This window comes from Heliangelus exortis, chromosome Z, assembly GCF_036169615.1.
Source record: "Heliangelus exortis chromosome Z, bHelExo1.hap1, whole genome shotgun sequence".
NCBI lineage: Eukaryota > Metazoa > Chordata > Aves > Apodiformes > Trochilidae > Heliangelus > Heliangelus exortis.
Genome location: NC_092454.1, coordinates 61,920,583 through 61,938,297, shown reverse-complemented (window position 1 = coordinate 61,938,297; position 17,715 = coordinate 61,920,583). Strand labels below are relative to the sequence as shown.

The window sequence follows — 17,715 nt, the reverse complement described above, 5'->3', positions numbered from 1 at the left end:
CTGTGTATAAAAGTAGCCCTTGTGCTTCAGGAAGCTGAGCTAACCTTGTGGAATACCAGCTTGCTTCCTTTTCTGTGAAGAACTGGAAATTAAAGCAAGTATCTTGATCCTGGGTTTGGATCAGCTTCTTGCACTCCAGGCAATGGACCCTTGCTCTCAGAACAACACTGCTACAGTTGTTTTTAATGGTAAGCACACAAACACATAATCTCACTTAAAAATAATACTGATAAGAAAGTTTGATGGCTTTACCTGCATCATTATCAGGATGAACACTGTGCTTACAAATATTTCAGATTATCTAAATATGTCATTATTGCTTTTGTGTTTAAATAATTATGAATCATAGAATCCTTTAGCTTGGAAAATACTCTAGCACTGCTAAACAATGTCCCTAAACAGCACACCTCCATGTCTTTTAAAAACCTTCAGGAATGGTGACTCAATCACTTCCCTGTTTATATGCGCACACCTTTCATCACAGCACTATAGTGAGCATCATGCAAAACTTTAGAGGGTTACTGGGGAGGTAGTTGTTATAATTCCCATTTTATGAATCAAGGAAGTGTGGAGACTTGATTTCTTCAGCATCAAACACACAGTAAGCTGGCTATCCAGCAAGACAACTGTCTGAAAAACAACTCGGCATCAGCTCATTTGTATGCTTTTATTTCTAAAATATAAGTCCCCTTTTTGACTTGGTCAGATCCAAAGCCAGCTGAAGCCTGCAGGAAAGCACACATTTGATCCAAACCCCATTAAGGTCCAACATTTTGTAGACTTTTTATGGTTGGCTGCATATTTAACTATTTATACAACGTTCTATTTTACTACAGCCGTATCAGACAGCTATATTATCACAGGCACATGTATCTACCATGCTCTTCTCATATACAGCAAATCAACACACTTTTTACTTCCAAGCTCTTGTTTGAGAGCCAGTATCGTACTACATAATGAATAGGTTCTTTGTTTAGCACACTGAAGTATGCAGAATTACTCAGTGAAGAAAAATGTTGTGCAATTTGTATTGTATTCACAGGGGAAAACTTCCTGATGTAAGATATTCTTAATGGGCAAAAAAGTCTCACCTCACTAACCTATAATGTACACAAGGAGATTAAGATTTGCCTTATGGCTGTGCCAGAGCTAAAGGAGAGTTATGGTTATATGCTGGGCTGGCAATTAACCAAATAGAGATGCTCTCTATTAATTCCCCTCCCCTCCAAAGAGAGAGAATAAGGGAGAGCAACTTACAGGTCTCAAAGACAGCTTTAATGAAACAGTAATGATAAAAGAGGAAAAATTATTAAATATATACAAATATACAGAAAAACGATACTATGTTTCTTTCCCCCTTGCCCAAGAAAACTCACGTCACTCCCAAGGCTGCAGGGCAGCCGTGAGAAAGTCCAGGCTGGACTCCTGGGGTCAGCAGCAGTCGGGAGCTGGAGGCAGGAACACACAGATTCGGGATGGCACAGATCAGGACCACAGGCAGATGAATGGATGGAATCCTCCCAGGATGCTGAAATGAACAGGAACAGGTGAAGAAAGGCCAGAGAGAAGGTTGAAGGAGGGAACTGGCCCTTGTGATCCCTCAAATTTATACCGAGTATAACGTGTATGGGATGGAATACTCTGGTTGGTCAATTTTGTCTTGTCCGCTCTTTCCTAAAGGAGGGTTGAAGGTGTGGCCCCTTTACTCCCTTTCTCTTTCAGAGCACAAGATGTTCCTCAGAACTGAGCAGTGGCCTTGGTTCTGCAGACCAGTCCCTAGTTGTAACTATAAACATTGAGCATTATCAGTCCTAGAAGAACTGACTGAGAAACTTGCTGTTAATGTCAGCAAGTACAGCTGCTTAGCTGCTACAGATACTTTGAAGAGACTTAGCTGGAAGCAAAATTACAAGACAGAAAATTAGCTCTATCCTGGCCCAAACCAGGACAAAGAGAAAGGAAAAAGGATCAAAGCAAATTAAGATTACTCAAAAAAGTCTCTTAAAACCAGCATACACAAACACAGGAAAAAGATACTGAGTGTATCTTTTCCCGCATTCCATCCTATCCTCAACAATCTGCAAGTTCCATAAAATCTAAGCCCTCAGAATTAAGACTACCTGATTATTAATGTAAGATGGCTCCTACAGTGAATGTTTTGAGGTAGAACCATCAATATTAAGGACAACAATATCCTGCAGCAGCCCCTATATACAGTTTGTGTTATTTAAATGAAGACTAGAGCTAATTAATACACAAAATATCAATAGTAAATTGTAGTATCCACTGAAAGGAAATATACTGCTTCAGGACAATTATTTGCTTTTGTTTATTGTGGTAGGAGCGTTAGAAACTTTGGGGTTGGATATTTAAAAAGACACTGGAATTTGCCTTGAAGTCCTCCCAAAGGAAGGATTCCTGGGGTTTCTCCAAGTTCTTTTCTTTTCTCTGAAAAGTACTAGGATTACCTTACACTAATCCTTGTGTGATAACCACATCAACAACACTGCAATCTCAAGGTATTCAGCACTGAGAAAATCTCAGGAAAGTGGTGACTGGAAATTAGTCCTCCTCTGGTCAGAAACTTCCCACACAGCAACATCCATTCATCTGATACGCAGTAACTAGTCTTTGTTTTGTATGCGTACAGGAAAAAAAGAAGCAAGCAATTTCATTTGACTAATAAAAACCACAATTGTAAAGGATTACAGAAAACAGTATAAGCAGTATTTTTGCTAATCAAGGTGTCAAGGCTCAATGGAGTAAATATGACTTGAATTTTTTCTTGTTTAGACCAATAACCATGCTGTTTCTAAGGTAAGAGATTGGAAAGGAACAGTAAAATACAATTGGATAACTGTCAAGAAAACTGTGTCCTTGTCCTTTAAAAATTAATTCAGTTATATAAAACAGCAAATAACTAAACCGGATCAGCTTCTGCCAGAAAACTTCTAAGTTATGCTAATATTATAGTGACATTTGGCAAAAGGAATAAAATGATGCTTCATGATTCTGCCAAAATGTAGAAATTTTCATAGAGATAAAATTGAAAAACAGTAAGATACTAAAGAATAGGATTGGCCTCTCTGTAACTGAGTAACAATGGCTTAGGCAGGCATCAAGGGATAAAACATGATGCTTTTACTCCTTTCTTGACAAATGCCAGTAATCATGTTATCATCATAATTGTCAGGAGTATATTTTAGAGGCGATGTTAGGTAGAACTATTGCATTTTAGTATCCCAATGCTTCATTTACAGCCATTTAATTTTACCTCTTTCACCAAAATTCCCTTTTATAAAGAGTACAGAAAGATGGAAAGTCTCTGTTTCCTTTTAGGAAAAATGTTTGTACAAAACAATTAGAAGTTGACTTAAACAGCAGCCATTTTTACAATGAAGTATATAAGCTGTTTTGCAGCAGCAGAATCAGATACATAACTGCTTAAATTTTTGGTGATAACTGATGTTTATTTATTGAACTGAAGCATGCTTTTCACTAGAGGGATAAATTTATGTTTTAATAGGAGACTAACTTCTCAGCCAATAGATTTTTAGTGCCTTTTAAAATACTAAATGTAATTACACCTTCCGAAGTTCTTGAAGGGTACACTGATCCCCATGAAGATACTGAGCATACCTCAACATTTACTCCTTCACTGCAAGTTTATATTTTAAGAGCATCCATGTCAAGACAGTTAGGAACATGATTTTACTGGAGCATATAGTTAAAGGTGGACCAAAATAGGTACTGTAGTAAAGAAACTGCAAAAATTACACGGTTTAGATTACACTGAAGTTCAGCCTCTGTTCCTCTGTCATCCAGGAATTTAAGGTCTTGACCTTCTACAGACTGATAGTCACACAGGGGTATGTCTGGTAAGAATTTTTTTCTGAAAAATCAGTTCTGCCTTCCCTCCTCCCCTTTCATGTTCCTGTCCTTTTGCCATTTCCCCTATGATAGCTGGCCCAGGTGTTTATATATCTGCTTGCAGGGAGCAGTCTGAGACTAAGATGTAAACCGCAATAGTTAAACAAACCACCCATTTTCCATCTCAATCAATTTCTTTGATCCTCTACTTGCCCACACAGCACAGACAAGAGAAAAGCATGAGGAAAGGCCTGTGTGGAAGGCAGAGGATGACATTAAACAGGAAAGCCCCTGGGAGTGCTTTTTCAGTCATGGCCACTTTAGTGAATCACAGGGTTTGCCACGATCATTTCAGACCTTCCAAACCTTTAATGCAGGTGGGGAATTCCCTTGAGCTCAGACAACTACTGAGGCTGAAGTCTGACAGAGTGAAAAATCACAATGAAGCATAGAGTTCTGACAGTCCCTTTGAATGCTTTTCAATGCTTTGAATGTTGTTTGTTTTTTTTTTTAATATACACCCAGTCTTTTCCAGTTCTCTTCCTGGTCCTCAGGCTTTTAGCAGTCTGAGCTGTGTCTTGCCCATATAGCACAGTCACTAAACTACATTCTCTCACAGCCTCTGCTTTCACTTGTCAAGCCCTTGTGACTCTGCCACTACAAAAACAATGCATTTAGGAGTGAAGGTGCCTGGTTTTGTCAGCTGCTTTTACAATTACCACTTTTGTAAATATTTACCATACTGACGGATTGGGTGGTTCGGTTTAATAAAATTAGTAGGAGTAGCAACAGAACCAGCTCCCAGACATCGCTGTCTCTGTGGATGGAGTCCTCACAAGAATGTATCCTTATTACATTTTTGTAGCATACTTACTGCAGCACTTGCTGCAACACAAAATTTTACCATATATTCTTTAAACATCAATATATAGAGGAGAGGCGAAAGGAGTAAGAAAATTTTAACAGCCTTGGACAAGGAGATAAAAAATAAATTACACAGTGATTCCTTATTGTAATACACATTTCTTTCCTTCAGCTTGTTTAATTTCTCACTCATCTTCTGAAGATGAAATTTTGATGATGCTGGAGTCAGTGGGAGGTCTGATACAGACTTCAACAGAACTAAGATTTTACTTTTGGACTCTGAACACAAGACAACAAGAAATTCTTATTAAACTACATTGACCTTCACGTACATCTTTGTTCTATTCCTGTTAACTCCACTCCTGACTCTACATTTTGGCTTTTATAAGCACTAGCACAATTGAGTAGACAGTGAGACAGTTGAAATACAACTTCTTGCTCATTCCTACAATCTCAGAACATCGACACAATTCCCATTCCAAAGACTAAACTAAGTTCAATGAAGTCTGTTTAAAAAATGCCAATCAGCTTACATGAGCGATAGGGAACAGCACAACATGCACACACAAATACATGATCTGAGACCTCACGTCAGGGCCTTGCTTTTCCACCTTGTAAGCTTTGTTCAGAGATCCAGCAGAAGTAGGACCCAAGCCATGACTTTAAACCACAGCCTTGCATGCTTAGAAAAAAAGGTAAGCGTAGGAAACAGAAGTAATTTTTGTTTCTCATGGTTTGGATCAAAGTGATCAATATGCCAGATAGGGAAAGTGGCAGCAACTACAGATGATTATGGACATTTTCAAACTCATACCAGAGAGACACAAAGACAAAGTATTTGCATGTGTGTTTTTTGGGAAATACAAAAGTTTTCCCAGATCTGAGAGAGATCTAGCAGGTCTAGGGTATGGTATACCCTTGCAGGCTAGCCTGCAACTTTGTAAGTCATACTGTGCTTCAAGCAGCATGCAGTCACAAGGCATGGCTTCTGCAGTCGGTGGAGGGCTTATAAATTGTGTGATCTGCACTTTCAAAATTCAGAGAAATAAATCTCTCCTTATGTTGGTCTTAACTTGAAGAACAAAGCTGACTTAATAGTTAAAGTGATGTTTCTGTAGAGAACCCTTCTGATAACACCCTGCAACTTTACCATGTTCAACCTTATCATTTGGTCAAAATGACCTACTATTACGCACTGGGGGAAAAACAGATTCTGCTAAATACATCCAGCCCCTCATAAACCACTCTAGAAACAGAATACCTGGGCTGAGGTAATCGTCCAGACTTCAGTGCTCTAAATCAGCAGTTTTGCAGAACTTAGTTTGGAAAAAAAAAAAAAAAAAAAAAAAAAAAAAGTGGTTTTTCTTGCCATCTGTGATACGTAAAATATAATGACAGTAAGTAAATGAAGTCATGAACATAATAAATCAAACATTTAATATTGAAAGAACACTGAGGATAATAACTACCTCATCTGAGGACTGCCATCCTTGTCTCCGATTCATGGTACAACTGCTGCTGTAACAGGGATTGTTCACCTGGGGAGAGTAGAGGACAGAAATACAGTGTAGCAGATAATAAGGAGCCTGAACCATATTGACTGGGTAGCTCTGAGCAGACAGACCGTAATTCACACGCACTAGAGAAGTAATGCACTAAAACCAGGCTGATAGTGAACAACTGTAGAACTGCCTTTGTTCCCCTACATACCAATAAATAACCTTCTGGTTTATCATTCTACTTTACTTTTCTTGTAAACTGAACTCCTTCAAAGCCTTTCCTACATACTGTTTAATCCATACTGTGCTTCATACTGTGCTTCAGAAGGCATTTAGTGCAGCAAACAAAACTATTCAAAAGCTGATCTGGAAGCATGGTTTGGGTGTTTTTTATCATTAGTCCCTGCAGTAAGCACTTTATAGGAAGAAGTACAGAATTTGATTACTCTTCACAGTTTGTGGTCAGAGCAACTCTTATCCAGCCCCAGCTCTGAGATAAGGTTTTTGCATTCCTCTAAACCATCTTGCACTGTGCAATACTCTGTTTCTAACAATGCACAAAAAAATGTACTGTTCCAGAGTTATAAGACTAAGCTCTTAACAGGTGTTAAAAAAAGAAAATCTCCTTTACTTCAAACTAGGGATCTGGCTTTTCAAAGCAAGGTGTCCACAGCTGTGGCCAGTAAATATCCAATACCACTACAAGAAGAGAATAAAAATTATTATTTATAGGACCTGCAAAAATAGAAAGCATGGACTGTTAAGATGGGCTCTTTCCTGACCATTATAGCAAACAGTTTATTCTAAAGCAAAATAATTAAGTACTCCTTGTTCTCTGTGCAGCCAAGCTGCCAGAAAACAGGGAGATCACTGCTGACAATCTCTAAAGGTGCCATTTGAAGGACTTTGCTTTGAACTCGAGTGGCTGATCACAGCCTGGCACGGCTGGATTTGGCTTTAACTAAAAGCTAACTGCTGTTATTAGTCTATAAAAAATTGATTGTAAAGCTGGCACAGTTTGAAGGTAGGAGTTGCCAACATGCTAAGCTTCTTCCTGCAGAACTGGTTTATGCAGTATGCTTCCCACACCGTAACTTCAGTAACTCCCCAGCCATTTCTGACCAAGAAAAAAGAAAGCCTGACAGCTTTCTCTTTCTGCTGGTGAACTTGTGCATAGCTCATGCCGTGACTAAAAAGGAAGGTCTCTGTCTATCTTAGGCTCTGGCCAGAGCAACATTTTTACAAACTTTTCTTTGATGGTGTAACTAAAATGTCAGTAGGGAGACTCTATGGTGATGTTTCTTATATAACCCTCAAGGCCACTTTCCACGATACCTCATCCCATAGCTTCACAGATCCTAAAAGAGAGCTGGATAAAAAGAGCAATCTTCTAAAAGGCACCGAAGTTCTGGCACTTTTCACTAAGAGAGAAAAGGTGTTGGGGAACATATGATGCGGGAGAGGATGTTTTATCAAAGACATATCCAAACCAACACTAGTTACAGTGGTTATAGCAGTGGAGGAATTCACAGCACCTCCAGTATTATCACTAACACACGCATATAACCCATACACCAGTAAGATTCATATTTCCTCAAAGTAAGATTTCGTAAGACTCACACACTCACATAACCCCTAACACATCAGAAGCAGAGGTTGTTGGTTCAGACAAATTATACAAAAAACAAAACAATACCAGAAAACAGCCCAGAAGATCACTGAAAAGAGAATCAGGCTTTGTGAGATCAGAAGAAAGGAAAATGTGCAAAGTCACAGGGGTAACCAGCCCTGCACTATGTGCACTCAGACTGTGAGACTGCTATCTTACTCTTTTAACAGCTTACTCCCAATTTGAGAATCTGAACATACAGTATTTCACTATCCACTGATACTCTGCTGCTGCTAGAAAACGCTCAGGAGTGGTGCAAGATACAATTTTTGCAGACAATTTTGAGAACCTTACATAAATCTTCATTTGTACATTCAAGTTACTATTATTTAACTGAAGAAAAACAACACCACAGTGTATTTACCCAAAACATCACTTATTGTTTAGTCTTAGAAGGGGATTAGGACCTGATGTTCCAACCCTATCGCAACCTATCACTTTTGTACAGTGTGACAAAGGGGAAGGACTTGCCTCACCATAACACTTTTCATCCAGCCAGCCACAGCATGGACTAGATACCATACCTTGTCTCACACTGTAATACAAACAAGAGTTTCTGTTACACTATTGAATGTCTCCATGCTCAGGTACTGTATCTTTCCCTCTTCCACTTTCTACCAGAAACACACATCCTGCACATCCAGCTGATAATGGATTTCTTTTCACTATGTATTTAGCATTTCTACTATATGGTTTCATTATTTTTAATTTATCCATTAGCTTTGCAGAGTGTTTAACAGTACTGGGAATTATGATTATGTTCACAAAAATTTTAGCATTTGTAACCGGCATTAAGCCAGAACAGCTTTAGATGTATTTTGGGTTTTTTTCATCAATCATTTTGCTACATAAATGGCTAGGAATTTGCATGTCTATCTTGCTATTTAATCACATATTTTGCCACCCATATATTCCATAAATTCTGGTTCTGATCCAGTCCCAAATTATTTGAATAAGTTCAGCCATATCACACACAGTATCTGCTATCAGAGGCAGATACCATCATGATTTTGAGCCAGCAATCACCACAGATCCCAAAGTACTCAAGAATAACAATATATCTCCTGCCTGAAAAGCATGCCACCTAGATGACTAAGAAGAATGAATCCCTATCCTATCTCAGCAGGGATAGAAGTTCAAGTTTCCTTTAGAAAAATGTGTGAGAATCCAACAAATCAATGGTAATGAGAGACAGTTTTTCCCATACTGCTTTCACACACTGGAAAGACTCATCTCAGCAATGCTGTAAGATCAGACAGACTTGGAAGTCCTTTGCCTATTGTTTTTTTATCTGTAAGGATAGTTTGTATCCTTCTTACTACTCTACATTTTTCTTGCCAAAACCACCACAGCTTTTGACTCTAGGCTTAGCTGTGGAAAACCATCAGGCAAGTATACAAAGAAAGCATAAACCACCTACATTTGCTGTTTTCATCATCATCATATGTAAAAAGGTTTGATTATTAAATTATTACATGTGTCTGGGAGTACATGCAACTAAAGAAGCACTGTGCATTTCCTGTTTTTAGAATAGAACAACATACTGGGAGTTATACAACTTGTAAGACCTGGCCTATCACCCAGTTCTTTTAGAGCTTTAGAGCTGCTTGCTCTAAAATAGAAACAGATTAACTCCGTTTAGGTCCAAGTCAAATTGATGTTGCACACCTGGGGATTCAAGATAAAGTCCATTACTCTCTGATTCATTCCTTAGTACCCCTGCTCAAGCTGTCATGAAAAATGTGGTATAAGTAACAGATAAATTTAGAGAACATGACCACTATAAATCAACATGATATAGGAGAAAACTTCAAATACTAACTATGCCAATTAAAATTACAATGGAACAATCTATTACTGCCAGGAAATCAGGATTTTCCAAATTCTGTTAGCTGTAATGACTTGACTTTCTTTCAGCTCCAGTTTCTTATATTAAAACAAGTACAAATGATGCCTTTATATTTTCCACTACTTACTGAAACAAATGAAAAAAATAGACAAAACAACAGGCAAAATGGAAATGTTCTGATTCTGGAAAAATAAATATCTAACTTACAATGCAAGCATACATTCTGATACATTTCTATCACTGGATTGAACAGAAGGAGTTAAATTAAGGTCACAACCGTAAAATGGTCATGCTGATATTTTTCAACACAAGATAACAGATAACTTTCAGAAGTCTATCCAGACCTCTATAACAGCATGAGATTTACTTTATTATAAACATATTGATAAGTCTTCAGAACATAACAAAAATGTAAGGGTGCTTCTGGAATTCTGCAGGCTTCATGCAAACTGGAGCATTCAAAGTTGAGTGTAATTTAGTGAAGCAGATTACGTTTACACAGAGCTACACAGACATAAAACAAAGCTGTTCTGGCCAGAGATAAAACAGGTTCCCTTCACATTCTATAAACCTTCTTCAAAGCTTGTAAATTTGATGTAACCTCCAGTTTTTCAAGACACACACCAGCGGTGGCAGAATATAAGCCTTAATTTCGAATACACAGGTACCTATCCAACACCTCTTAAACCAAGTGACATGATCCCCTGCAAAACTCCACAGAACAGTTGTTGTCTGGCTGGACATGTAAAACTTTTACTTGTTCACAGTGTTATACTGACTCATATTTCATCTGTGTGGCAAAGATACTGTATCCAGACTGTGAAACTGCATACTCCATACCTCAACTGTTCCTTGCACAAAAGAGATTTCAACATGAGGCTGCTAAAAGATAAGGTGTAACCTTTTATGTTCACTTCTGATCTGTCACATCCCTTTGTCATTAGGACTGTTAGATTAATTGCACGATTTATTCCAGTATCAGGCAGATGTTACAGAACAGCTTCCCTGGAAAAATGTATGAAACATTATGTCAAGCATTATGCTTCTTGTCTGCTTAAGACTCTATACTTTGGTTCCTAAGACATTATCAGATGAATACAATTAGTCTGCTGCACTACTGTTCACATGAGCATTAAAAGATGAGGTTTTCCTTGAACAGTTTCCAAGAGTGCAGGAAGGAGTCCAAACAAGTGAATTGGTTCAGCTGCACTTTTTGTGTGTGAAGGTATAAAGAAATGGACTGAGAAAACCAGACATATATGGAGAACAGAAGGAGTCAGCTCATCATTTCAGGCCTCAGCATCCCTGAGAACTAAAACAATCTCTACTGTTATCCTTCTGTCTGCACTAAGTTGACACACTAGCATGAACACAGAACAATCACCAGGAATAAGCTTCCGGTAAAGGAGAACAAACTTCTCATTTAAGCTATACTTGCTCTAAGCAGAGAAGAACTGAGGCATGCTTTCCCAAGAGCACAGAAAAGCATAAAGCTATCCTGTAAAGATTAAATTTACCTTACAATCAAATTAGCACCTTTTTAAAAGAAAGCAGCAATGTTTTTGTGGGCAAACATATTCCTACAACTACCTGAAAGGAGGTTGGAGCCAGGTGGGAGTTGGTCTCTTTTCCCAGACGACTTTCAACAAGACAAGAGGACACAGTCTTAAGTTGTGCCAGGGGAGATTTAGGCTGGATATCAGAAAGAATTTTTTTACGGAGAGGGTGATCAGGCAATGAAATGGACTGCCCGGTCCCTAGACTCCATCCCTAGAGACATTTAAAAAGAGCCTGGATGTGGCACTCAGTGCCATGGTCTAGCAACCGCACCGGTGGGTCAAGGGTTGGACTTGATGATCTCTGAGGTCCCTTCCAACCCAGCCAATTCTATGATTCTATGATTCTATGATACTTGAGTCACAATTTCAAACCCAGTTTCCCTATCAGTTTTTGCAGACAGAAACAAGTACCTGTTGGTAGTGCACTACATTAGTAGTAGTTCCAGTAGTTCCAGTAGTTCCAGAGGAAACCATGACAATGACCCTGTGGAAGACAAGTAGTAACAGTCTTTTTAAACTATTTTTGTATAAGAAAGATTTGACCTCTCAACATGAATCCAACTAGGAAGCCAATTACATGCTGTCTACAGCCAGATCACCTAAGCCAACTGACCCAGCCAGCACTGATGCTTCACCATGCACACCCAGGACACAGAAATACGCTGGCTTTGTGGTTACCAGCCTAGCCCAGTCATCAGTGTCAATACACCATACTCTTCACAGCCCAACAACTTGAGAGGACATCTGGCTCTTTGAAGCACACACCCAGCAGTACACTCAGGCTAATCAATGCTCCCCTAGGGTAAAACACCGGTGGCCACAGCACAGGTAAATACAGTAGTCCAGCAAGAACAAGCTCAGTCACTACTGTCAAGACTGAGAACATGGCAAAAGTGAAAGCTTTCAGGTGAGCTACCTGGGTTGTTGTCATAGCAAAGTACAATCAGGGTATCTATTTCTTTTGGGATGTGGTGTAGGGTAATGGTTGGAAGATGTTTCCAATGTTGACATTTCTGTCGACGATTTTGATGTAATTGGTTCTTGTCTAAACTCCCATTATAGTTAATGAAGAGAAACCCAGTTCTGCAGCATAAACCATCTCCATCCTTAACTTCTAAAATACATCAGATACATCGAACTTGAAAGTGCTCATCTGTCTCCTCTGACAATACAGGTAGCCTAAGGTAATGAGCCCAGATGTGCAAGTCTTAGCATGTAAACTGGAAGCTGCACATCCCATCATTAATATCCCTTCATGGCCTCATTACTAGGACACCATTAGATTACGAGCATGCTCCTTTGAACATTTTTCTTCAACTGTCTTAACAGAAACACAATAATGTTTATATGCAAACTGAAGTTTTATTAATTCATCCAAGAAAAAAACTGTGTGATTCTCTGATGCATGGCATTTTTTAGAAATTAATATTTTTTCTGTTAATACTGTATTAATTTTTCATGAAAGAGTTAATACTTATCTGCTGAATTTTAATACAGCAATGCAAAAGTGCCTCCCACAAGAGACGATACTGCTGCAACAGTTTATGAGACCTAATATTCTCACACACACGACTTAAAAGTCTACAGGTCAAACACCAAAACCAAACCAACAAACAATCCCTAACATTTTCTATTTAATCTCACAGGTAGCCTTATGGTTTAAATGCAGCTACTGGTATCCTCCACATATACCACATTGAAACTTAGAAGTTACTCTTTCCAGAATTCCTTCCCTTAACCACAATCCAATTACATTGACTCACTGCACACAGATATAAAATATAACAAAGGGTTCAGAAATGTAGGCAGGTTAGCCCCTACTGTGAAAAGAGAAAGCTCTCCAGGACACCACTGAAATACCTTTACTTGTAGATGTCTGTAACCCCTCACACTCCTTTGAGTGCAAACATGCTGGTGAGAAGTCAGTAACAATTTTTAAGCAACACTATTAGAAATCTATTGAACAATTTGTCTGTGCTGAAAATCACGAGATACTAACATACCTTTCTTCCTTCGACTGCTAAATTCAAATGGCCTTACATGGCCTCCACCCATATGCTTATAAAAAATGTCTCCAAAAATGGCTCCTACCAGTTACCTTATCTTATTTTCATTGTATTAAAGAGGTTGCCATGAGACACCAGGCATTACATACTTCAAAAGACTGTAACCAGTGAAATTCAGGCTCTCAGGCTAACTCCTTTATGTAAGAATCCACAGGCACTCCCTGCTATTGTGTGAAACCTTCTACTAGAGAAGAAATTAACCCCTTATACCTACCTCACTTTCTCTTAGAAGACTTAAAGCTATGACCATCTTTTAAATCTAACTAGGTCTTAGATGAGAACAGTGTTTTGCCATGCTTTAGAAATTCAAAGGTGAGGTTTTCTTTTGGTGATGACTGGCACAGCGTTCTCTCCAGGCCTTTATTACAGAATCACAGAATTATCGAGGCTTGAAAAGACCTCTGAGACCATCAAGCCCAGCCTATGACTTAACACCACCACATCAGCTAGACCATGGCACTAAGTGCCACATCCAGCCTTTCCTTCAACACCTCCAGGGATGGTGACTCCACCACTTCCCTGGGCAGTCCATTCCAAGTGCTTCCTGATATCCAACCTAAACCCTCTCATCCTGTCACTAGTTACCCAGGAGAAGAGCCTGACCTCCACCTGACTAAACACCCTTCAGGTAGGTGTAGAGAGTGATAAGGTCCCTCTTGAGTCTCCTCCAGGCTAAACAACCCCAGCTCCCTCGGCCTCTCCTCATAAGACTCTCTCCCTGGTCCCTTCACAGCCTCCTTGCTCTCCTCTGGACCTTCTCCAGCACCTCAATGCCCTTGAAGTGAGGGGCCCAGAAATGGACACAGTACTCAAGGTGTGGCCTCACCGGGGCTGAGTACAGAGGGAGAATTACACTCCTAGTCCTGCTGGCCACATTATTCCTGATCCAGTCCAGGATGCCATTGGCCTTCTTGGCCACCTGGGCACACTGCTGGCTCATGTTCAACCAGTTGTCAACTAGTATTCCCAGGTCCCTCTCTGCTGGGCTGCTCTCCAGCCACTCTTCCCTCAGGTGGTAGTGATGCATGGGGTTATTGTGGCCAAAGTGTAGGACCCTGCACTTGGTCCTGTTGAACTTCATACCACTGGCCTTGGCCCATTGACCCAGCCTGCCCAGCTCCCTCTGCAGTATCTTCCTACCCTCCAGCAGATCAACACTACCCTCAGTTTGGTGTCATCTGTGAATTTATGGAGGGTAGACTCAATGCCCTCATCCTGGTCATCAATAAAGATGTTGAATAGGACTGGGCCCATTACTGATCCCTGGGGGACACCACTGGTCACTGGATTCCAACTGGATGCAGCACCATTCACCATCACTATCTGTGTCTGGTTTTTAACCAGTTTTTAACCCAGTGAAGGGTGCACCTCTCTGAGCCTTGGGCTGCCAGCTTTTCCAGGAGGGTGCTGTGGGAGACTGTGTCAATGGCTTTGCTGAAGTCGAGGTTAGACCACATTCACAGCCATCCCCTCATCCACTAGGTGGGTCACCCACTCATAGATGGAGATGAGACTGGTCAGGCAGGACCTTCCTTTCCTAAACCCATCTTGCCTGGGCCTGATGCCCTGGTTGTCCTCAACATGCCACTTGATGGCACTCGAGATGATCTGCTCCATAACCTTGGCAGGCACTGAGGTCAGGCTGACAGGTCTATAGCTCCCTGGATCCTCCTTCTGGCCCTTCCTGGGGATCGGGGTCACACTGGCCAACCTCCAGTCATCTGGGACCTCCCCACTTGGCCAGGACCTGTCATAGATGATGGAAAGTGGCTTAACCAGTTCTTCTGCCAGCTCCCTCAGCACATAAGGATGAATCCCATCCAGAACCATGGACTTGCTGGGATCTAAGTAGCACAGCAGGACACTTAACCACCTCCTCCCAGTGTCACTGCCATAGCTTGAGGAGGCACAGATGTGCCTAGTGAGACAGTGTCATTGTGATCCCAAGGGATCCGGGAAACAGAGAGTGGTCTCTATTCCCTCCCATTTACTGCCATACTCTGTAATAGCCAGGAGCACAAGGAAGCCTGCCCCTTCCTGCTCCCTTACTCCTTCCTTCAGCTGGGACATCTTGGAGAGAGACACCTGCTCACCATGTGCTCTGCAGGATCTAACCCATTGGTTGCTTGGAAGAGCCCTGGATCCATTTTCCAAATTGGTTCTGCCATGAGAGACTTTCGGACACGTATGTTAACAACCACTGACAATCAATTTTGCATATATTCACGTATTTTCCACTATTACCCATGTGTCAGTCTCTTTTCCCTGTTCTGTTAAACTTTTTCTAGTTTTAACCAAACCATTAATAATGTTTCTCTTTCTTATTTCTCTTTTATCTTCCCCTGGGAGGTTGGGGGGAGTAACAGAGAGCAATTCTGTTTTTGTGGGGGTTGATTCACCCCAACCACTGAACTGAAACAATCTCTAGGGCTAAGATGCTTCAGCAGATGGCTTTTCAGCCCAGGTATTTTTGTTGCAAGACAAGTTCTCTTAAAGACAAGTTCAGGGATTACAGTGGAATGCCAGCAGTATTCTACATGCTTTATGTTACATTTTCAGATCCATTCTTCCCTTATATACCAAATGAAAGCACACTGCCCCTGCAATCAGCCACATTTGGTGACACTGCAGAAACCAGTAAATTGCTACCACAAAGCACAAAGCTAAGAGGTAAGAAGCCAACTTCTGCAAGCAGAATAAGCTGTGAGATTGAAGAGGAATCTTCCTTCTTTATAATTCCTTAAGGAAAATTAATGTAATCAAGTTGTGTTTGCTATGTTTTGGCAGTAAAATAAACCAAAAAGAAATCAGATCATAGAAGCTTGGGCTGTTTAGCTTAGAGAAAAGAAGGCTGAGGGGGATCTCATCCATATTTATAAGTATATAAAGGGTGGGTGTCAGAAGGATGTGGCCAGAGTCTTCTTTATGTTATCCAGTGATGGAACAAGGGATAATGGTCACAAACTGACACATAGGAGATTTACCTCAATATTAGAAAATACTTCTTTACCCTGAGTGTAACTGAGCACTGAGACAAATTGTCCAGGGAGGTTGTGGAGTCTCCATCCCTGGAGACATTCAAAAGCCTCCTGGATATGTTCCTGTATCACCTGCTCCAGAGGATGCTGCTCTTGCAGGGGAGCTGGCCTAGACGACCTCCAGACGTCCCTTCCAACTCCTAACATTCTGCAATTCTGTGAAGCTACTTTACTGTAACAGTGAAAGAACTGGTTTTTAAGTGGCCCCTCTTTCTGCTTTAAGATTTACCCACAAAATTCTTATCAAAAACAATCCCACTGTCTCTCGTGTAAAATACTTGCAAATCATTTGTCCAAGGTCACATAGGATGCCAGTAGCAGACCAAGGAAGAAAACCATAGTTGTCTCATTTGATGTTGCCATCTGTTCCTACAGATACACTCCATTAAACTCAGCTTGAAGCTGCTCAATGAAAATATCTCTGTGTCAATTTCCACTGGATAATGGAGTCCTCTGGATCTAATAGATTCACACTGAAAATTAAAAAGTCTGAACTTTAAGATGTGAGAAAACTGAGCAGGACAAACTTGTCATCATATCCCTCAGGAATACTTTTCTTTGACCTGTTAGGAAACTGCACTGCTCCTGAAGTTTCAATGTTATTATAGAATAGGTGTGTTCATATTTATTAAAGCAGCAAGTTCCATTTGCTAGCAGAGCAGAAAATCGCAGAAGTGGGAGGTGCCAGCTCAAGTTAATGAAAAAAGTATGGACATTGAGTATTCTTGGGACAAATGGAAGAGCAGAGGATGAATCTGGTTTATTTAATGAGTTCACCTTTGTCTCCTTCACATATTGTAGTCCTTTATCTAACTGCTTGATAAATGCCTCTTCTTCACTGCCTTGTTTATGAGCTCTAGAAACTGTACCACTTTCCAAAGAAATAGCAATATTTTAGACTGAAGAGATTTCTAAGACATTTCCTAACTGACTGAAAATGTTAAGTTCCAAGCAAGAAAAAGAAAAATGGTATCAAGGGGACACCTTAGCTGATGACAGAAAATGTAAAACCTCTTGAGGTTCCAAGGCCCAGCATCCTATTGCTGTGCCTTGTACCTGCATAACACATCTGTCCATCAACTTGTGATTTATGGAGGAGAGTTACTCATTCACCTTGGGGCACCTAGAGTTAAAGCCTCTGTATGTTTGAACTTATTCAAGAGATTTCCACACATCTCCAGCTCTTGCATTTACCACAGCTAATGGCACCAAGGACATCAGGGGAAAAAAAGGCATCTCTTCCAATACGGATCATCACTATCCTGGAACATCACTATCCCACTCAAGGAAGAAATAAGGTG

General features: G+C 40.3%; 1 protein-coding gene across 9 annotated transcripts in view; it reads right to left on the bottom strand.

Moving 5' to 3' along the window:
• MOB3B (MOB kinase activator 3B) overlaps positions 1–17,715 on the bottom strand; it is a 77,225-nt gene that overhangs the window by 41,680 nt on the left and 17,830 nt on the right. For 4 of the 9 annotated variants that reach the window (XM_071730443.1, XM_071730440.1, XM_071730439.1 and 1 more), the window contains exons 2-3: positions 6,204–6,272; positions 1,377–1,528 (exon numbers count right to left, since the gene is read on the bottom strand). Coding sequence is in view for 2 of the 9 variants with exons in the window: in XM_071730437.1 (XP_071586538.1) it covers positions 1,377–1,528 (152 nt within the window). In the remaining 7 variants the exon portion in view is untranslated. Of the gene's footprint in view, positions 1–1,376; positions 1,529–6,203; positions 6,273–11,721; positions 11,795–17,715 lie in introns of all 9 variants that reach the window. The other 5 variants (XM_071730437.1, XM_071730435.1, XM_071730436.1 and 2 more) reach the window with 2 other exon arrangements.